This window comes from Equus asinus, chromosome X, assembly GCF_041296235.1.
Source record: "Equus asinus isolate D_3611 breed Donkey chromosome X, EquAss-T2T_v2, whole genome shotgun sequence".
In the NCBI taxonomy this organism is placed as follows: Eukaryota; Metazoa; Chordata; class Mammalia; order Perissodactyla; family Equidae; genus Equus; species Equus asinus.
Window position 1 is genome coordinate 124981593 of NC_091820.1, and position 22579 is coordinate 125004171.

At 40.6% G+C, this 22579-nt stretch overlaps 1 protein-coding gene across 5 annotated transcripts in view; it reads right to left on the reverse strand.

The window, feature by feature from the left end:
• The window catches only part of ARHGEF6 (Rac/Cdc42 guanine nucleotide exchange factor 6), a 101243-nt gene that overhangs the window by 53508 nt on the left and 25156 nt on the right, over positions 1–22579 (reverse strand). For all 5 annotated transcript variants that reach the window (XM_014832756.3, XM_044763376.2, XM_070501723.1 and 2 more), the window contains 4 exons: positions 19280–19364; positions 17020–17144; positions 15506–15707; positions 5745–5815 (listed from right to left, as the gene is read on the reverse strand). In XM_014832756.3, coding sequence (XP_014688242.1) covers positions 5745–5815; positions 15506–15707; positions 17020–17144; positions 19280–19364 — 483 coding nt within the window. Of the gene's footprint in view, positions 1–5744; positions 5816–15505; positions 15708–17019; positions 17145–19279; positions 19365–22579 lie in introns of those variants that run through there.

The window sequence follows — 22579 nt, forward strand, 5'->3', positions numbered from 1 at the left end:
ACAGCACTGCCCTTGCTGTGGTTTGATAAGTAGAAATGCTCGTCATAGTGGATGCTTGGGATTCTTTGCCAAATTCACTTGGACTTTTATTGCTCTCCTCAATCTCAAAAGACCAACTGATGAACTTCGGAGACGGGGTCTTTATTTTTCAGGCCACAGGGCATCTACTGTAAAAGGATAAAAAGGGAAGCAGACAGAGAAGGCTATGTGTTCCCAAACAGAAGGCCTCAGTGGTGAGTCAGAAGGCAAGGGGTTTGGCAGGCCAACCAACTTCAGAGCAGCACAATTTGATCGAGATGAAATCCATTCAAACTCACGAAAATAGACTACGTCCAGACATTGCCTTCGCCTCCCTGACTCTGTCTTCACAGGGACAACTGAGTATCCTTTTGCTCAATTAACCTTTGACTAAATTCAGAATAAAACAGATGGTGAGAAGCCGTAGAAAAGGAGGTGGAGGCCTTTTGTACCTCCATCCTAGGCTATTGATTTCCCAGGAAAATATATTTCCTACATTTCCTGGAAAGGCTTTAGAGTGAATTCATTTTTTATAACTCTGTTTTCCAAAGGGAAAGAGTCATATAAGTATGAAGAAATTATTTTATGAGGCTAAAATGCACAAAGCCTGAAAACAGAGATATATCCAATGATAAAGGGAGATATAATGGCCCCAGGAAACCTTAAATCAAAGCAAAAACATCACATTACAGGACTTCTGAGATAACGATGACGCCTGTAAAAATGAGTTCATGTTGGTAAAGTCCTCTGAGAATGAAAAAGGCAATATATTACTGTATTTATGTCATTTTGGATGTATACGCCAGTAGGACCACCTGTTTACCTTCAAGTGCACTGATTGATTTCGTACCTCCAGGTCCTCGGCTTTCACAAACAAGCAGCACTATCCCCCATTATTGACAGACTCCACAAATTCCTGTCACCTCCTCTACCTCCAGCCCCCAGAAAGAAGAGATGTACGGATGAGTAAGACAGGAAGTGGGTAGGAAAAAAGAATAGGGGATAAGCAGAAGGAATAAATGGATACATCTGTAAGGTAGTTTTGGCTGGTGAATTACAAAAGGGAGGGAGCACAAAGAATTTTTAGAGCCATGAAAATACTCTGTATGATACTATAATCATGGATACATGTCATTATTCATTTGTTCAAGCCCACAGAATGGACAACGCCAAGAGTGAAGCATACTGTAAACTATGGACTTTGGGTGATAATGATATGTCATTGTAGATTCTTCAGTGGACAAATGCACTGCTCTGGTGGGGGATGCTGATAGTGGGGAAGGCTTTGTATGCGTGGGAGCAGGGGGTACGTGGGAAATCTCTGTACCTTCCACTCAATTTTGCTGTGAACCTAAAACTGCTCTGAAAAAATAAAGTCTTTTTAAAAAGGGTGGATAAGCACTAAAAAGGTAGAAAAATTCAGAGTGGGAGCAAGTGGGTAGATAGATGAGTGAGAAAAAACGGAGGGAAGCAAAAGGTGGGTGGCAAGAGCAAGAATTACAGGAGGCTTCCTGGGATTTTAATGTGATTTCACATGCCACAGACTCTTTCCCACTTTTCCTACTGCATGTAGGTTCTATAAGATATAGCCTTTAGGCATGTGCCACAAGTTAAAATAAAGTAGAAGAAAGTTAAAAAAAAAATAATACTGGTCCTTACTGATTATATTTTCCTTTTTGGATGTAGGGAAATATCATCTCTCCCTCTGCAGACAGACGCTCATTCCCAGAGTTGAATATTCGGATTAGTGTGAGTCTGGCCTATTTGTGGCAGCAGAAAGGACCACATTCTTACAGGAAGCTTGTTGCAGTGAATAAGGAATTTCACCTTCCGAGTGGCATTTTGATGGGGGAAGAAGCGAGTGCAGTCCACTTGATGACCCGCAGGGACGGACTGCAGGCACAAACATTCTTGCCTGGCTGAATTTGCTCATATAAATCCCCCTGCCTGAATTGCCTTTCAGCTTTTGTCTGCTTACCTAAGTCCTGACACACCTTGAATCCTTTCTCTTCCATTCAACCTTTCCCTATACCTTTAGTTTAGGAGTATCAGAATCATGTGTAGGGAGTGGGAAGGCGATGGTGAGCAAAGGGCTGAGGGAGTTGCTAAGAATGCTGTTTTTTGGGATCTGCGGCCAGAGATTCTGATGTAGCAAGTCAGGTGTGCGGCCTAGATCTCTGCGGTTTAACAAGCTCCACAGGCGCTTCTGATGCAAGATTCCCCAACCACATTTTGGGAACCTCATCTTAGGACACTTTCTCACTTTCCATCATTTCTGCCATGTGGCTTATGCTATCATGTCTGTCCTGTCTCCCAAACGAGACCATGGGTGCCAAGACGGAAGTGCTGCATGAAAACGAAGCCTGCCAACTAAGCTACAGAGATTCCTTTTTCTGTTCTTTCTTTTTTCAGTTTTATTGAGGTATAGTTAACAAGTAAAAATTGAACATATTTAAGGTATACAACTTGGTGTTTTGAGATAGGTATACATTGAGAAATGATCACCACAATCAAGCTAATCAACACATCAATCACCTCACATAGTTAGCAATTTCTTTTTGTTGTCATTGTTGTTGTTGTTCTTCTTCTTAAGGTTTTAATCTCTCCTGGTCCATAACAGCAACTTACAATGGGCAAAGAAAGCCAAGGAGCAGAAGATTATGAGAAAAATAATGAAAAATGATATGCTTTTTTACAATGGTGAGAGAAGTTTAACAAATAGCAGTGAATTTTGAGGACAATGAAGGAACCAAGGTCAGAGACAGCAAAAGGCTCCTCTGGGCTGCCGTGTCCCTGAGGGATGCTAAACTCCCATTCAGAACAATAGGCCAGGAGTGGTCAAGCCTCAGTTGATACAATAAACACGCCTCGTGGCAGCTGCAGGACTGCGCTGGGTGCCCAAAGCCACTCTGATCATACTGGAGAACTTCATAACGTTTCAAAATTGATGTGCTATCAGCAGCACGCCAAGGCCTCAATCAGCACACAGTCCCTTGAAAACTTGAAAAGGGGTAGACTTGCAAATTCTAAGAGGTTTCTATCCTGCCCAAGTTTACCGGATGTGATGGTTAATTTTGACTTGACTGCATGAGCTGGGTCTTCTCCTGCCCTCAGACTGGGACTTACACCACGGGCTCTCCTGCTTCTCAGGCCTTTGGCCTGAACTACACCACTATCTGTCCTGGGTCCCAACTTGGAGATGGCAGATTGTGGGATTTCTCAGCCTCAATAATCGCCTGAGCCTATTCCTTATAGTAAATCACTTTATATGTAGCCTATTGGTTCTGTTTCTCTGGAGAACCCTGACTAATACACAGGGCCAAAGTAAAGAGAGCATTTGGACTAGGAAGGACTCTCTGAATGGAAGAGCAGAGGAACAGGCTGATCAGAGACAGGTATTGCCAGAGTGTGAAGATAGAAAAATCGCCATGAAGGAGAAATAATGAAGGATACATAGTCCCTGTTTTTATTTAAATATATATGTACCCATATACACACATATATATCACAGGCTATATATAAGCATATATATGCACACACATACACACACCTACCTCAAAGTTTAGCAGGAGATTCACCAACATGTTAATACTGATTATCTCTGAGTGGTGGGATTATAGGTGATACAGGTGATATTTATTTTCTTCTTTATACTTTTTCTGTATTGTCTGATTTTTTAAAAAAAGTTATTTATATAGTGCTATGTGTTCTTTCTGTTTTTTAGAAAATGGAGTAAAAATCAGCCACTAGTGAGCTTATAGAACCAGTAACAGAAAATGTCTACAATTAATGACTCTTAGAGGGAAGAAGATTTAGTATAAGATCAGACGGGGACAGCTTACATGTGAGTGGACTTGATTTTCCAGGTCTCCAAATACTGTGGGTGGGCTAGAATTTTTTTTATTTGTCTAAGGTATTCAACACAGATTGGGAGGGCAGTCAGAACACTCAGAACATATTTTGAATTAATTGCCACTAAAAATTTGCCTAAATGTTCAAAGAGAAAAACATGTGGATGAAAAGCAAACACCAACACCCAACCCAAATCCCCTCACATCCATATCTAGTTAGAAAAATATGTCCAAGTGGTCTCAATAATTCAGCAGTGTTTACACCACAGCTTTACAGCTCCTTCAGAGGCCATCATGGGCTCCCCAAGACCTTCTGTTTTCTTTAAGTTTGATGTTTGAGACAAAGTGTGTAAAATTAAAGAAATATGTACATATGTATGTCTTTTGACCCAACACTTTAACTTATAGGAACGCACTCTACAGCTCTTTATATACTTGGCCAAAGTTACACATATAAGCTCTTTGCTGCAGAATTGTTAGTAACAGCAAGGAACCAGAAACAATGCACATGAACTCCTATAGGAGGTGGGTGATACAAACTGTAATACACCCAGAGGTTGTATATAGTACATATAGGATTTACATAAGGCACATGAGAATCACAGGGGCTACCCTGCCTTGCACGATCCCAACATTTTCAATTGGCAGAATCAGCAGAGGCAGAGAGACATCCAAAGCGGAGTGATAGATGTTATGCTCCAGATCCACAGGGAGAAGAAGCCACGATAATGTTTTCATCCACCATTTGACTGTGTCCTTCCTTGAAATACTAAACCGTTTAGAAATGATTTTTATAATTGAGACTCACCTGGAAGCTAAGAGAAATGGTCAGGGAGGAAGGAAGGAGGGAACCTAGCTCTGTTGGATAATATATTTTAACCTCAGAAATGTAAAAGGAAAAATAGTGACAAAATTGTCCCCTATGATCATTGTTCATGCTACCTATAAAGTTCCTTCTTGATTTTTCATACCAACTACTGCTCATGTCATCATTATGGAGCAAATTCACTAAAGAGTGAAATTCAATTTTTTGAAACCAAACTCATAGAGATGTTTAAAAACTGTTTATCCATGCACAAAATGGAAGGAGCATGCAGTGCAAACACACAGAGAACAGTGGGTGAAAAGTGAAACTATTTCAGCAGAGAAAGAGGAAGACAACGAGGCTCCCAGACAGGAAAACTAAGAGGTTATGATGACTTGACCTTTTCATTAGTGACTGGGCCCACATCAGGAAAGGAGACATGAAGGAAAGCAGAGAGTAGATTAAGGAAAAGGATACAATTTCTTTTTCAAGTGGGGACTTCTTTTGAGCATTACACATGCCCTATTTATAGCTAATATATTTTGACATATCTGTGTTCAAGCCAGAGCTACTTCATTCCTCCCTCTGTGCCAAAGAGCAGTCTTTCCTTTGGGCTCTCCTCGAGAACAAGGTTGATAATATTTCAGAGGATATCACAATGGATTGCTTGATTCTAAAATAAAGTCACAGCATGCAATCACTTAAAACTTATTGCATGGGAGGAACTTGGGAATTCCTCTGCTAAATATCTGGTAAGGCTATATCTAACTACTGAATTTCCCATAATGCCTACATGTTAACTGATTTCTCTTTTGTCACAGTTTCATAGCCCTCGCTCTGAATCTTTGTGCTACCCTTGCATTTTTCAGTACAGTGGATGTAAAACTTCCAGACATCTGTAAGAGGCCCACAAGTAGAAGAGTTCCATTAGAATGCAGCTGACCTTAGACCCTTGAAATGCAACTTCATCCAGTCTTCCATCTGTGTCACCTCAACACATCAGTGGTTCAACAAGTGAAAAAGTTCCACATAGAGTCAAGAAAATTTTTGTTCATCATCTGAACACTCACCACGGTATAATAATTCTTGGTAAGTGGAGTAGTTTCAAATCCTTTGACAGCCTTGGGAGAGAGAGGTCTTTCTGTGAAAAAGACATTTAAATTATGTTAACATTATACAAGTCTAAGATGAACATTTTATAACATAGGTCAACAGACTATAAATATTGTCCACTAGAAGGATCAATGGAAAGGTACATTCCTAAACAAGTGAAACTATGATTTTCCTAAACTGTCAGTTGTTAAAGTTAGATCTTCTTGTCCAGGTCCCTCAATTTCTGAGAGGACAAATAAGCCAAGGAGTTAAGGTCCAGCTACTTAATGGCAGGGCCGGGGCAAGAACTTCACTCCCAGTTTGAGATTGTGTCTTTCCTCCTGTCTGCCTCTCCATTCATCTTATTCAAAACAGATAAGCCAAACCAATGCTGACCAAAGATATATATTTGTAATTTACAACTTACTATATAAGTATAATATAAATAAAAGCAAGCATCCTGTCTTGGGGCTGCCTACTGTGCCCAAAACAAAATAATCCGAATCTTTAACACACTGAAAAATAGCAGAAAACTCTTCTTTCTTTTATGTACCATTTTTAATATCGCCACAATGTTCTGTAAAATGCTGCCTTTCCTTTACAAAGTTAATCTTGCCTATTAAAGCCATGACTAAGAGACATCCTAGGGCATTCTTTCTTTAAAAAAGAAAATGACTTCATAAAAATACAAGACAGTGATCATAAATGTTTAACTGTCACTACAGACTATCTTTCCTACCCTGATTTTCCCCTTTGTTTCATTTTGGTTTATATTCCATTTTTATCTTGTTACAGTGTTTGCTGCTTGAAACCCTTTCTGAAGTATGGTGCAGTATAAATAACCAAATAATAATATATCATCAGGCCTTGATTTTTCTTGTTTAAAAATAATATTTCCTAGTTTTGAATCTATTACGTTATGACCATAAGAAATGCAAAATATAGAAAAAAAATAGAAACCAATGATTAGCCCATCACCCAGCGCTAAACGTCATCCAGAGTAACATTCTGAAGTGTCTTCCCATTCTTTTCACATATGTGTTTGTGAACACACACAAACACACAAACACAAAGGGATCTTTCTTACTTTACCCACAGCCTTGTAATTCTCCCATTACAACATTATTTCATGAATATTTTCTCATCTAACTTTGATTTCTAATTGTTATATTTTAAAATCTCTTATATTTATCTGGCACTTAATAGCTTTTAAGACATTTTATTCGATCTTTACATCTCTGTCAGGCAGAGATGATCTTCTCAGTTTGCAGAGGAGGTCCCTAAGGTTCAGGAAGGTGAAGTCAGCTGCCTAAGGGCACGAATACAGGAAACGGCAGAGCCAAGAGTGAAGCCCAGGCGTGTCTTGACAAGAGCCTGTGTTCCTAACCATATGATGTCCAGAGATAAAGCGACTGAAGGGCTCAGTTGATGGCATGAGCAGCGGCTCCTACTGGAGCTCAGAGGGGCCATCAGTTCGATCTGGGATGGTCAGAGAAGACCTTGCTGGGCAGGGGATACTTGATCTGGCCCTGCAGCAGGGCTAGAATTCAAACAGGCAGAGAAGACAGTAGAGAGTTTTCTAGTCAGGGAAGATTCCAGAAGCAGAGCTGTAGAAATGGCAATACTTAAGGCAGGACTGTTCCTGCGACAGCGAATTGTCCTGCTGGGCCGGGCTGGGTAGAGTGGAAATAAGGCAAAAAGGCAGCAATGTGTGCCAATTCTGTCACTTCTCAGTGGTGACAAGTGGGGCCTGGTCAGTTTGAGAAAGCTTTATGCTAATTCAGGATCCACCCGGATCCACATGGTGGCTCCACAGGCTTTGCTGGGTAAACCCGAGCAATGCAGAGCCACCTTGCCTTTTACTTGAGATTGTAAATGGCAGAGCCAGGACTGGAACCCAAGCACTGCATTGCCAAGCCTGGTGTTCTTTCCAGCAAACCATGGTTTTGCACTCTTAGACATATTCAAAAGTGACGGTTACCAAATTCTTTTAGTTTTTTATTAGGCAAGTTTTCTACAATGTAGCTACAATGGTTCTACTTAGAACTCAGTTGCTCCGTGCAATTATGATGCAAACCAGTCTTGATAAAAAATGAAACTCTCTAGAGATACCAGCAAGATGTGGTCATCTTTGGAAAGCAAGGCCAAAAGGACGGGTAAACAATAATGGAGAGCCTGCCAAGGCATAGAAGAGGAAAGGAAAAGCCACAGGAATGGGTCACTGTAATTGAAACAAAATGTTAACTATGTAAAGTAGAACAGAGGAGGAGAAATGTGAATTGAAAACAAAGAAGTGGCTGCTGTGGAGATTCCTGGATGGCTGAACGTAATGCAAAAAGAGCTGGTGCTTTGATAAGATCAATAAAATTGTCAAACCACTAGCAAGACTGGCAAAGAAAAAAAGAGAGGAGGCACAAATTACTAATATCAGGTGTGAAACAGGGGCTATCACTACAGATCCTAGAGATATCAAATATAATAAAGGAATACTATGAATGACTCTGCACACATAAACTTGATAATTAGATGTGAAATGAACCAATTCCTCAGAAAACCAAAACTACCACAACTCACCCAACATGAAATAGCCCATTTGAATAGCCTTATAACTATTAAGAAAATTGAATTTATAAATTTAAAACTCTGGAAAAAGAAATCTCCAGGCCCATTTAGTTTCACTGGAGAAGTCTATCAAATGTTTAAGGAAGAAGAAACACCAATTCTTCATAATCTCTTACAGAAAATAAGAGGCGGGATCACTTTCTAATTCATTTTAGAAAGTCACTATTACACTGACACCAAAACTAGACAAAGACAGTACAAAAAAAGAAAACTGCTGACCAGCATGCCTCATGAATATAGATGCAAAAACTCTTACCTAAGTACTAGCAAATAGAATTCAGCAATATTTTAGAAGAATTGTATACCATGGAATTCATCCCAGGGATGCAAAGGTTGGTTAAATATTCAAAACCCAATCAAGGTAAGCCATGACATTAATAGTCTAAAGGGAAAAATTACATGATAATATCAATCAATGCAGACAAAGCACTTGACAAAATTCAACACCCATTCAAAAAACAAAACAAAACAAAACAAAACTCCCAGAAAAGATAGGAATAAAGAGGAACTTCTTCTACTCAATAAAGAGCATCCACAAAAAACTCAGAGCTAGCATCTTACATGATGGGGAAAGACCAAATGTTGGATGCTTTCCCCCTAAGATCAGGAACAAGGCAAGGATGTCTGCTCTGCCCACTCTTACTCAGCACAGTGCTAGAAGTCCTAGCTCTCCCGGCAGTCTTGGTGTCAGATGGGGGATCAAGTCAAAGAGTGGAAGGAAGACAGATTTAAAAGGACAGACTAGGAAAGGCTAAAAACATGTAGGCTTTGCAAACGACTGGCCCCATGAAAAAATTTGAGGGGTGATAGAAAGAGAAAAACACCAGCACTATGCCTCAGTGACAGTTTCCTGCCCCTTGTTCCTCCTTTGCCATCCACCCCACAAGCCATTGCTTACTCTCGCCATGTGCAGTTCTTTCTGAAACCTACACTCAGCGACAGGCAGAGAAGGAATAAATATGTGGAGATTCAGAAGAGACGAGTTCAGTCCCTTGTGGTTCAAAGTGACCTAAACAGAACTAACGGGAAAACATAAACTTTTTAGGTGGTGTTTCTAAGGCAATGAAAAGATTGGTCAGTTCAATTCAGTTAGTGAAAAAAAAACCAGTCAATATAGTGAAGAATTCGAATGGGTTAGTTGACATAATATAACTCAAATAACAACAGTGTCACACAGCTAGAGCCATAAGAAACCTCCTAATCCTGACGTAAAGATCTTTTTCCAATGAATTTTTGATTCTTTTCCTCCCTCGCTGCTATATGGATTCCTATTGCCTGTTGGTGGCGATAGGTCAAAAAGAAATCTAGTGACAACTAGTTTCTCTGGCCATGAAACATTATGTGATACACCCAGGGGATTAAAAGAGGAAGTCTAAATATAAAACTCAATCCTAGTTTTGGTTTGTAATGAGTAGGAAGAATCATTTCTTAATCTGCCTTAATACAAATTTAATTAGCCATCTACCTAATCCCCTCATTTGATATCTATATTTACCTGCTAACAAGAAGTGTTTGAAGAAGGTTTTAACGACCCCTTAGATGAATCCATTGCAGAAAAAAGAATTTGCTTAAAATGTCTGCTCCAATCATAGTTGCCTCAGTATTTTCTTGGCATGGAAATTTTGCCAGGAAAATTTTAATGCAAAGTCCTGACAACACTCTTAGCCTTTCTCAGTAACAAAGACAAAAATAAAAAAAGAGAGATAATTTACTATGTTACTCATGTATTGGCAGGAATTATTTTGATGTAGAAATAATATGTTAATTTACAGGTTAACATTGATTTTTAAGAAAAGGATAGAAAGTTGTATAAATGGCTAATTTTCTTATTTATAATATATCTGACTCAAATGAAATAAAGGAACAAAGGCCCTTAATATATCTTCTGTAGTTTATAGAATGATTAAGTTATTCATACATGTATTTTTCATGAAGTAAGATCTTTGAAAATAATATTTTCGCTCAAAATAGAGTTTATTTTTCTCATTTAACAATAAATCAAGAGGTAGGCAAGCAGGACTGGTAGTAACAATGGCTTCACCATGTCATGTGTCCAGCTTCCACCATCCTTGGTGAGAGGCTTTTATCATCATGGTCACAAAAACCTACTCAACCTTCAGCTTCAAGCTCATGTTGAAAGGAAATTTATGTATGTGTGTGTTTTATACTCAAATATTCCGTTTCTTAACTTTCTACAGTATTAGATTGGTGGTTCTATAAGTCTTCTGAAATTAGCCTCCTCCTGAAGAGGGGGAAGAAGCTGTCCCCAGGGTGTCAGCCATAATTATCTCTAGACAAAAGCTGCAGTGGAATCTAAAACTTAAAATGCCACTCCCCAAGGGGAAATTTACCAGAACACGAAGTGCTCTTGTCAATGACAGGCTCAAGGGAAGAAAACTGTGCACAGCACTCCCATGGCACAGCAATCTGCCGAATGAGGGTTGTACGGGGCTAGGGTTGCTTCATTTTGTTTCTAAGACAATACAAAAGAATGTGTAGTTATCAGCCTGAATGGTACTCCTGTCTACCATGAATAAATTTGTCAGAATTACTATTTAAGTGACCTCAATGTTACGTTTGACCCAATAGTAAGCAGATGGAGATGGAGATTATAGAAGTTCTTTAGTTTCATGCCTGATTCAACTTCATAAATGACCCAAGAGGTTGTATGGTAGTGGGGTTTAAAACTAAATTGAAGGTTTGGTTTCTATAAGATATGCATTTAATCTATGAATCATTTTTTTTAAACTCCTTAAAGATAAATCTTCTTTCCTAAGCTTACATATCAGTATAGACTTCATGGAAAGAAATAAAAAATTGCCAAATATTTTCCAGACTAAACATAGAAGGCATAGCATTGAATTTATGCCTCTCAGCAGCATGCTAGATAGGTTTTGGCCTCCTTACTATTTTGTGGAGGCAGCAAGACTTGGGGTGGGAATGAATTCAAGTCAACAAAGACTTGACATCTGCTTTCCCAACAAAACATTTTCATTACCCCAAGTTAATCTCTTCCACTGTCCCCCAAGCTCGCTCTACTCAATCCCACCACAGATCCTTTATGGTTTTGGTTCTTTCTGACCAATCACTACCACTTAGATTCCCCTGCCCTCTCTTCTGGGCCTAGTCACAGCCTACATGTCTGAGGGTTCGGCTCAAGCCCTACCTCCCCCATGAAGCCTCTCCCAACCTCTGCAGCCACAGTGCACTCTCTCTCCACTGATGATCTGCTATATATTTTACACTTCAACACCCACCACTTCATACTCTCAGTTGTCTGTTTCATCTCCAGCTCTTATCTCTCTCCCATGCTCCAAATCCATCCTGCCAACTACCTGCTGGACATTAGAACTATGACTTGCTGGCACCTCCACTCAACAAATCCAGAACAACTCATCATCTTCAGTACCAGTCATCCCCTCAGCACATACACACATGCACACGCACACACACACACACCCTCCTCCTCTTATCTTCTCTATTAATGGAGTTCAGCACGTATCACACATGTCCTTTGTCTAAAGCACTGTGTTAGGTACTATGGAGACAGAAAGATATACAAAGATGAGTAAGTCCTCCTTGACCTCCCTGTCAGGATGAGTTAGGCACCCCTGTGCTGCTCACCACTCTCCATAGCGTCCTGTATTTAGCTCTATCACTAAACTTATCATACTCTATTCTAATGGCATCTCCCCCTCACTAGACCAGGAACATCATGAGGGCGAGAGTCATGTCTTAGGTTTCTCTGCCTCACCGGTGCCAAGGACAGGGACTGATATTCTAGTCCTGGAAAATAAACCTTTACTGGCTGGCTTCATGGGTGATACTGCATGCCCTTAAGGAGCTTACCATCAAGCTGGACCCCTAGACTTGGAGTTAACCTCACCTCTTCCCTTTTCCTCATAACTAATCTTCAGTGAGTTTTCTTGATTCTCTTTTAACGATATCTATTGCATCCATCCACTTTCTCTTCCTCTCCACTATCACCAAAGTAGCCCACACCACCATCTGGACTGCCTGGACCTCAGCAGTAGTCTCTACTGGTTTCGCCACATCCTCGTTGGTTATCCCCACCTCTTCCCTCTGATGCAGCCCCTGCACTACCACCAGAAAGATCGTTCTCAACCACATGCTATCCCCTGCTTAAAGCTTTTCATTGATACCTCTTCACTCACCTGACCCTCAGCCCAAATCATCCCACCATTCACTCCGTGCCTTCCTCCTTCCATGCTTTAACTTACTAACTCCCTCTAACCTTTTTCTACTAGTCAGAAGCATCTTTTCATCCTTTAAGACCCAACTCAAGTGCTTTTATCCCTTCTTAGGTCATTGTTAATCAAATTGTTTCGTTACTCCTCCAACAGCATCGTACTTAGAGCTTTGTCTATGTTACTCTGTCCTATCCTGTCACAGTTGGTTGTGTACACACCTATCTTGACTACTAGACTATAAGGTCCTTGGGTTCAGGGTCCATGAGGACAGATTATTATAGCCCCTTCCCCACCGAGTGCCTAGGAGATGCTCAATGAACAAGCTGAACAAAACTCAATGACCTGCCCCACAATATTCATTCACTTTGCAAATATTTACTGAATCTAACCAAAATGGAAAAAACATCTCTGCCTTCATGGCATTTACATTCTAATGGTAGGATACAGACAGTAAATGAAAAATAAGTAAATGTAGACTATGTTAGCTGGACAGAAATGGTAAACAAAAACATAAAGCAACCAAGGGGGATAGGAGCAGTGGGGATAGGGTTCAATTTGCTCCTGGGTGACCAGGGAAAGCCCTACTACGAAGCAGACAAGTGAGCAAAGACCTGAAGGGGGTAAAGGAAGCAGCCACGCTACTATCTGGGGAGAGCGTTCCAGGTGGAGGGACAGCAAGTGAGGCAGGAGCCTGTCTGGCACAGGCAAGCAGGAGGCCAATGTGGCTGCAGTGGAATAAGTGAGGTGGAGAGAGGCCAGAGAGGAGATCAGAGGGGGAATGGGAGGCCAAATCCTGGAGGGCCTTGCAGGCCATCGGGATGACCTTGGCCTTTACTTTTTTTGAGATGTGAACCCACTACCCAAGTTACACTTTGAAAAAAATCACTCTGGCTACTGAGTTTACGTTAGATTATAGGAGTGACAAGGACAGGAGGAGGGATGCTGAGGAAGCTGCCACAATAAACTAGGTGAGAGATGTTCTGTATACTTCTTGTCCTAGGCCTTCCCTGACTAGCAGGCTTCCTGGCCCCAGCTATCCAGACCTATCCTTGACAGTTGGATAAGATGCTCCTAGGGGTTACTTAGGTGTTCAAACCTGAGCCCGAGCTTGCCATGTGAGTCCTTAACTGAGCTCTAAACCAAAGAGAATATAGGAGAAACTTTCAGGGAAGGGTCCAAAGAGCCGGACAAACAGCCCAGGGCAGTTTACAAGGGAGTGGCCAGACTGAGCCACAAGGCATCTCAGAGAGGGCCACTATAACGAGGGCATGCTGTCTGTCCACCTCCCCCAGCCCCTCAACAATGTTGGGATTCCCAGGCAAGATAGCAAGTGCTGCTCCTTTTAGTTTTGCAGATGAAGGCACTGAATCAGGGAACAAAGTTAGAGTGAATCTGGAAAATTATTTAGAGATTCTAACAACCAGATTATACCAATTGAAAGATATAGTAAGGGATAAAAATCAGCTGTGAAAATCATCAAAACCAAGGAAATTCCAGGCAAGGACTATAAAAATACTTCAGAGCTCAACAGAAGCTTCTTGATTCCCAGTAATAAAAAATGTTAAGAGGGGCCAGCCCGGTGGCACAGTGGTTAAGCGTGCACATTCCACTTCGGCGGCCTGGGTTCACCGGTTTGGATCCCGAGTGTGGACATGGCACCGCTTGGCAAGCCATGCTGTGGCTTGCCCACATAGAAAGTAGAGGAAGATGGGCACGGGTGTTAGCTCAGGGCCCGTCTTCCTCAGCAAAAAGAGGAGGATTGGCAGCAGATGTTAGCTCAGGGCTAATCTTCCTCAAAAAAAAAAAAACGCTAAGAAGTCTACACAAACATGTATAATTATAAACCTGTTAGTAAATATTTATTCTGTTAAAGGAGCTGTCCCCCATTAAGCCAACACACAACACAGAAAAGTGTACAAACTAAATTTTATCTTAAATTCTTTAGGGAAGATTTCCTAACAGGGGTTATCTGGGGGAGGGGATGAAAGAGAGAGGAATTTTTATTATCTACGTTATATATTTCTGTAATGTTTGAATTTATTTACAGTAAGCCTATAACTTTATTAGTTATAGCATTAATTTTCAGGCATTAAAAAAGCAATAAAGACATCTACAAAAGAAAGAACGCACTGACAAACTAACTACTCAAAGGCGCCTTAGGTTAAATATTTTTGAAAAGTGAAGAGATATAATAATGTGAACAACAGAATGCCATTTTATCAGTACTGGGACATATTTTTATATATCAGGCATTTTTTGGTAATATAAGCAGGGCCTACTTCTTAAATAATAAAAGGCAAGTAAGTTAACTAAGAAAGTTCTAGAAAGACTACTGAAGAGCGATTAGATTTCATCCTCTGGATATTATTATGAAAAAGGGTAAGCAGTTAGCAGCATGCAATGAGTTAAAGGCAATCTTATTCAGAATCCAAGCAGCCAGCCAGCTTCCTGCAGTCCTACGACTTTTATTTCTCGTACACATCTCTGAGGCATTTAGACAGAACTGTTTAAAGAGCTGGGGGCTAAAAAAGGGAAGTTAGCACATGGCCTCTCTTATTATTGTATCCTGCCATGGTGATTCTTAGCGTAGCAGGAGGGACTCTGTACTATATGACATGGGCTAGAATTAGTAAACGGAAGGAGACATAGTTAAGGTGGAACAGTTGTCTGAGCTTTAAATTCTTTTGCTTTTTTGGTTTTTTTCTGCCTTGATGTAATCTGAATACAACTTCCCTTCAAAATATCTAATCACAGATTTTTCCCAGTTCTGTTCTAGTCTTATTTTTGACATACACATACAAGTACAAACAGTTTCTGTTAACCAATTAAAACTACAAGATTTTCAGTAAGAACACCAAGAAAGCACAAGAGTCAAATTCAAAAAGGCTTGTAAAGGATTCGCTTACCACTGGATTTAATTTCCCGGACATAGTTGCTAGGGAACCAGCCCGTTCTGCCATTTAATGTGCCTTCCCACCAGCCTCCTTCCTCAACCCTAGTGACATAAATGATGTCTCCTTTACAGACTGACAGTTCATCTTCATTAGTCTGTTTAAAGTTGAATCTTGCCTTTACAATCAACTGGTGACTTCCATTTTCCGTCATCTCCTAGAGAAACAAAAGCCACACCAGGTTAAGTGCTCATCTAAATGCAGCAGGGGTAGAAATGATATGAATTTAGGCAAGTAAAGTGGAGTGACGAAGGATCAAACCCCAGGTCCGTCTCAGTCTCGAGTTTTTAACTTAGGAGTGGGCCCAACATGGACAGACCTCAGGGGGGATTAATAAACCCCTCGAAACTGTATGCAAACTTCTGCATTTGTGAGAAGGTGTATTTTGGAGGGAGTCATAGCTTTCATTTCCCTCTCCCCCCACCAATTATCTAAAGATACTTATTTAAATGAGCCAGAAAACAAAGTAGAATGATAAAGTATTCTCTCCTGCCTCTACCCAATACATAGTCTTACATAATTATATGACCAAGATTAGGTACTAACCTACTCTCATAAAATCTGCCTCCCACCTCCAAATTACTAAGAATATCTTAAATTGGCTAAGACTTAGTCATATGCAAAGATCAAATACCCCATAGTTACCTAAATCAGGAGTTCTTAACCTGTCACAGGTCCCTTTGAGAAGCTGATGAGCACAATGGATCTTTACCTAAAACACATACCCCTAAGTTCAAATACAGGAGATTTTGCATACAATTTGAGAGGGTCCAACACGTTGAGTGTGCAACCACAGTGTTCATCAGCTTCTCAAAGAGATCTGTGATTTCAAAAGGTTAACTGCTTTGGAAGTAATTGAAGTGCTTTGGAAGTAATAGTTCATGATGGCTTAAAGCAAGTGGGTGGCTTTTGACAAGGAATAAAGGTCTCAAAAGAGCAGAAGATGGGGCGGTTCCTCCCAAATAAAAGCTCCCATTAAGACCAAATGCAAAGGTAACTGGGCTATTCCAATATAGGAGCTCATCATAGGCTCAATAGGAAGACAAACAGGAAAAATAAAATAACAATAATGATGACAATAGCAAGTAACATATATTGATCACCGACTAGGTGCCAGGCACTACTTAGTTCTCCTAATAAGGCAAGGGATAGGGGAAATAACAGCAATGTGCCTGCCCTGAGGAAGTAGTCACACTGGCTTACGTTTGCATGGCATTCTCAGTTAAACAACTTGCTCAGTTCTTGGAAGGGACAGGACCTTTGGGTTTCAACCCCATTGTCTGACTCTCTGCTCCACATGCCTTTGGTTTGTTCCACGGGCCAGCCCGAACTGGTGGTGGGTTTAAAATCAGTTTTCTCTGCCCCAACAAACAGGATGGCTATCTCGCCACATATAGAGATGCAACTTGGATATCGATCTAATTTTATGGATTTTAGAACCGGCAAGGGGAATTGGGGACTATACTTACCACTGGCTTTGACTGCCTTTGCAGCCCTGGAGCTGTGCTAGAAACTGCTCCCTGTGGGTTTGTCTGGGAACTATTAGCAGCACTAAGAGAAGAGGAACGTGCACATGGTCTTTCTGACAGCTGATCTGTGAAAAGAGGAAAAGACACGGTAAAGGGAACCACTCATGTTGGAAAAATATCTACAACATAGCATTATCTTTCGTGGGGCATTATCAAAGGCAACCTGGCCATAATTCTGTGTTATCATCATGAACATGCCAAGTGTATTTCATCCCCCCTCCCTTTTTGGTGGCCAACTTCTTTTTCTTAACCTTACTGGCCATTGCTCTCCAGTAGAATGAAAAACAGCGACAGAACCACATTTTCTCTTAACCCATTTCCCTACAACCCTTCCCTCCTGAACCATTTGCAACAGTATGCCCTGTTATCCAAGGCAGAACTATATTGGGTACCAAACAGCTGTTTGTGGCTCTTATTACTTTGAAATATTTCAAATTTCTCTCTTTGTTTTTTGGCCCATAACGGAGTGGTTCTTTTCTTCCTTCCATGTAACAATCTGTGTGGCATATTTTTGGTGTAAAATCTTCCTTGAGCCTGGGGGAGGGGATAGGTGGGAGAACGAGAATGAGAGGGAGAATGTGTGTCTGGGAAAGATGCAATCTTGAGACTCGAATAACTTTTTAAAAAATCAAACTCAAGAGTCTTCTCTTCCTTGAAACCTTGTGAAATTCGATCAGACCAGCGCTGAGCTGGATGTTTTCAGTATGCTGAGAGTGTGCTAAAGAGAGGCGCTGGCTTCTTGACAAATTCAAATGAGGGTTCTTTTCCTCTCCATTTATTTTTAAAAGATATAAACTGCAAAAGTCTAAAGCCCAAACATTCCCTAGGCGACAAGCTCAGTATCCAAGTAATTTCCTTGATGCTGTGGGTTTTAACTTTCACCTCCTTGTATTTTATAAATATCTGTGGCAAGGAAAGAGACTGGAAAACTTGCTAGGAGAGTTTGGCAAAGGAACATATAATTTGTATGGCATAATGTTAGAATTATACGATCCTGCCTGCCCAGAACTGGATAGTTGTCATGTGTGTTAAATATAGTTACTTGAATTAGCTGTACTTTCTGCTATACGCCTTGCAATAGCTCAAAAGCCTTTTCTTCCAAATAGCAAAAGAACAACTTCGGAGAAGTATTTTTACATGTATTGCTATTATATACAGCTCTTTTGACTAAAACTATAATTACTTGATAGCTTCCTAGATGCTCCATCCTATTTGGCACTTGATTATATTGTCTGCGCTTGTTCTTTAATTGTTTCACGTGGGCAAGTTGAGTCTCTCTAAATAGGCAGTAATTTTCTCAAGGGCGGGGACCCCATCTTACACTTCCTTTGTGGCACCTGGCACGCAGCCTGTTGACTCTCCAACAGTTTGAGCAGCAAGACCCATGTTGGGGCATGAGGGCTCTCGAGTCAGTCCAATGTGGTTTTGAATCCCAGCTCTGCCACTTACTTTCTAGTTGGGCAACTGTGGCCTAGCTTTCCTCATTGTTTATATGGAACTAATAATAACACATCCCCCCAGGTTTGTTTCAAAGATGGAATGAGACCACCTATGGGTCTTAGGACAGCCTAGACCATGGTAAGTGTTCAAAGTATTTTGACTATGGTTATTACTGCCCAGCTGGAGGTAAGATACTCTATCGCAGAAGGAGGGAAGTTAGACTTATCATTGTTTGCTTCAGACTTACTAGGATTTATATTTAATACCTCCAATGTGGTGGGTATTAAACATTTAAATAAAAAATACTCTTTTCACTCACTATGAGCCTGAGACTTCATTTCGAGTGCAAGGTTACCGAGGGGTTCCTTTACAAGGACAAAGACATATGGAAAACTATGAGAAAAATATGTCTCTGGTGGGGAAAGGGAAGTAATGGCTCTATTTTGTAAACTTTATGAAAAAGGGAACTGGTCTTTATTTTCTGTCTTGTACTCAATTGCCTATTCAATAGCTTTGAATGAAATAGTTTCTTGGTTCTTCACGTTATATTAAGGGTATTAGAATGACACCTGTAATAGATATGTTTCAATCCTAAACTATGAAAAATTAAAGCATTTGACACCCACTGGGGTTTATTTGGGGGGAGGGGAGAAATTTGCACCAATTGAACAATCCTGGCTGTAGTTGGCCCCTAGGGAAATCAGAAACAAATGGATTGCAACGTGTCTCCCAGAACTCATAAATCACAAGACCTGCTTACCTTCTGTTGCTTTGTTGACAGCTAAAAGAGTGCTCAGGACCTTGGAGAAGTTGACCCCCGAATAAAGGTCATCAGGATCAAATACCTATGAGAAAGGAAATTGAAACTGTAAGACACTGTAAGTATTCAATGCAACAAACCAAGCTAACAAAGGCCACTTCCTCCGGCTCTCAGGAGAAAAACATGTAAAAGCCAAGACCCAAACCTCTGTATACCTTTGGGAGAAATGAAAGCAGCAGCTGAGCTGCCTAATGACATGTGGCGGGCCATCAGTGAGTCAGAGCGAAGCAGTAATGGGAAATGAGAGCCAAGCTGAGAAGGCAGGGCCCACCAGGAAATGCAGAGTGCATGCTCAGACCCTCTTCTGACCTGAACATATCAATACTCGCAGCCCAGTTACAGGAAACTCGTATGCATGGGTTACAGTTAATGCCCCTCACCTACAGAATGTCCTTACCAGTCCACAAAGAAGGAAGTGGAGCTTTTTAAACGCATTTTCATCTGTACAGTTCATTCACTGTACTCGAGAGGGGCACTGTCAGCAGCACCTTTCTCTCTGTTCCCTGCTGTCCCTGCTGCCACCCCACTGGATCCCAACTCCTTGGCAACCCAACTGCATATCGCCTTTCTGCCCAGGTTTGCCTTTTGCTCCCAGCCTCAGTTCCTGGTTTCTGCTGCTTGACCTCGCCCCTCTCAGCTCATCTTCATGGATTTGAACCTTTGTCTGCCTGAGCCTATAAGTTCTTCCTGACCTTAGGTGACTTTTCCAACATGACCTCTGGCCTTCCTGATGCTACTCAACTGTCAGCAACAAAACATTAAATAAATACAGTATTTCACTTTGCCAGTCTCGACCATCACTCTGATATGCCAGTGTCCCTAGTGAAGATACTAATCAGTTGTTTTAAATACAGTTTGTTAACTTTAAAACGTATTCAATGTATTAAAATGTACTGAGACTTCTTCTAGTCCCATATATGTATATTTGAAACTAGAAGTATTCTTCAGCACTGGCACAATCTATTAATCTGCCAGGCAATGATGTATGTGAGTGTGGGTATATATGTAACCAGATGCCCACCTTCTGGATGGAAATGAACCTTCTAAAAACATTTCGTCCCAGGATGTCTAGATTTTGCATCTTTTTTTTCCCAAATGTGGTGATGGGAATAAAATGTACCTTTCATGTACCACATGATTGGTAAGGGGCCTACGATTCTGCAGGATCTGTCGTCCCATTAGGTGAGCCATTTGTTCCATTTCTAATCTGCATGTTTTCTGGGAGCCATGTCAAGACAAAATTTTATCTTCTTTGTGTACCTATTCTTGAAGACCTAAAACCTGTCTCTAGAATGAAAATATACAGTATCTATTTTTTTTTCAAATTTAGGGAAGGCGTCAATATAGATAACATATGCAAATGTGAGCCTACAGAAGTCTGCCTATTCTGGGATTCACAACTCTACTTATTTATTTAATCAATGAATGTTTTTGGTCATTAAAATGACCGAAGAGCCCAATCACATCTAAAAATGAGACACTAATATACTTTTAGTAAAGGGGTAATGCCAAAATTACTAATATTACTAAAGTTAAATGACAATACAATCCAAATATGTTGCCGAATGCTTCAATATAAAATTCAAAGTTTTCCAGGAATAAATTGATAGGCATTCTGTCTTCATTTGCCAAAGCCTGGGTGAACACGGTGCGATAGACCCTGGAGAGAGTATTCAGTAGCCCAGGGGATTCCAGACTTACTGATCTCCCTTAGAACTGATCAGTGGGAAAGTGCTAATGACATGTATGCCAAAATGGTAACAAAGCAAAAAATTCATTTCTTTTTAGCCCATAATTTCTAATGGGAGTGTGAATATGCGTGCTTGTGTAAATATGTTTATTGGGTAGGTGTGGTGGGGATGGGTAGAGTCTAAAACAATAAGCAGAAGTAAACACTAGCAGAATAAAGCATGAGAGCGAAAGCTGTGATAAAAACCTCTTTCTTTCTTTTTCTGTTGCTCCTTTTCCAGGTTAATTGACTGCCTATAAACGGCAACACTGGCATTATTCACTTGTACTGATACTTGACTGAATTTGGGAACAAACAAACTGATCAGAAAATGAAACATGCATTAACAGAGTCATTGCATCTGCTTGAGGGAAGTTGCCTGGACTATACATAGTTCCCTTTTAGAAAACCCCAATACACTAGAGTTTACCCATGGACACTGTTCTTCTCACTGCAAGTCTATTCTGTGGCACTAGCAACTACACAAGAAAGAGTTGGAAGAGGCCTCTAGGGACTAGCAGAGAAGGCAATGCCTAAGGGTTATGACTTCAGAGCAGATGCAAGATTAGATAGCACCATGAACACCCTCCAGTGCACCATACTCTCCTAAGCCTCAAACTGAATGATATTGAAAATTCCACCCCAGACCTTTCTTCCATGCACTTGAGATTGGTCCCCTACTAAAATGGACATATTAATTGGAGGGAGCACAACACTTTCAGCTGTTACCAGTCTTTTATACCTTAGTGGAAATCAGAGGTATGAGACTGAGTTTAGAGATGATGATGATGTAGAGAAAAACCAAGGGTACTGGCGCACAACTGGGACAAAGTAAGGGAGAATCCCCCAATGTGGAGAGGGTTTGAGCAGAACAAGGAAAAGTAGATTAGAGAACAAGCCATTTGCCTAGGACTAATCCCAATCATTCATGTATACAAAATAGAGAACCAATCCCTCTGTTCTATCTGCAAAGCACTGGGATTGTTAAAAGGTAGTGCAAATTTATAACATGGAAGGACCTTGAGAGAATTATGTTAAGTGAAATAAGCCAGCGAGAGAAAGATAATCTGTGTATGACTCCACTCATATGAGGAATTTAAAATTATGGACTAAGAACAGTTTAGTGGATACCAGGGAAAAGGTGGGGTGGGGGGTGGGCACAAAGGGTGAAGTGGTGCACCTACAACATGACTGACAAACATTAATGTACAACTGAAATTTCACAAGATTGTAACCTATCAATAACTCAATAAAAAAATAAATAATAAAAAAAGGTAGTGCAAATTTGTACCTTTATGCTATACGTGATTTTCCAACACAAAGTTATGATGATTCTCATCTCCTAGTACTCTCTGTAAGCCTCGCTAGCCTGTTTAGTGTCTCTGGTATGAAACTGAGGCCCAGATTAGCTGAACTTTCTTTATACCTTATTTGGTCCAGAAATTAGCTGGTAAGTTCCAGTTGGATCTGTGAAGGTAAGACGAACAGCAGGATTCCCTCCCTCCATTTAC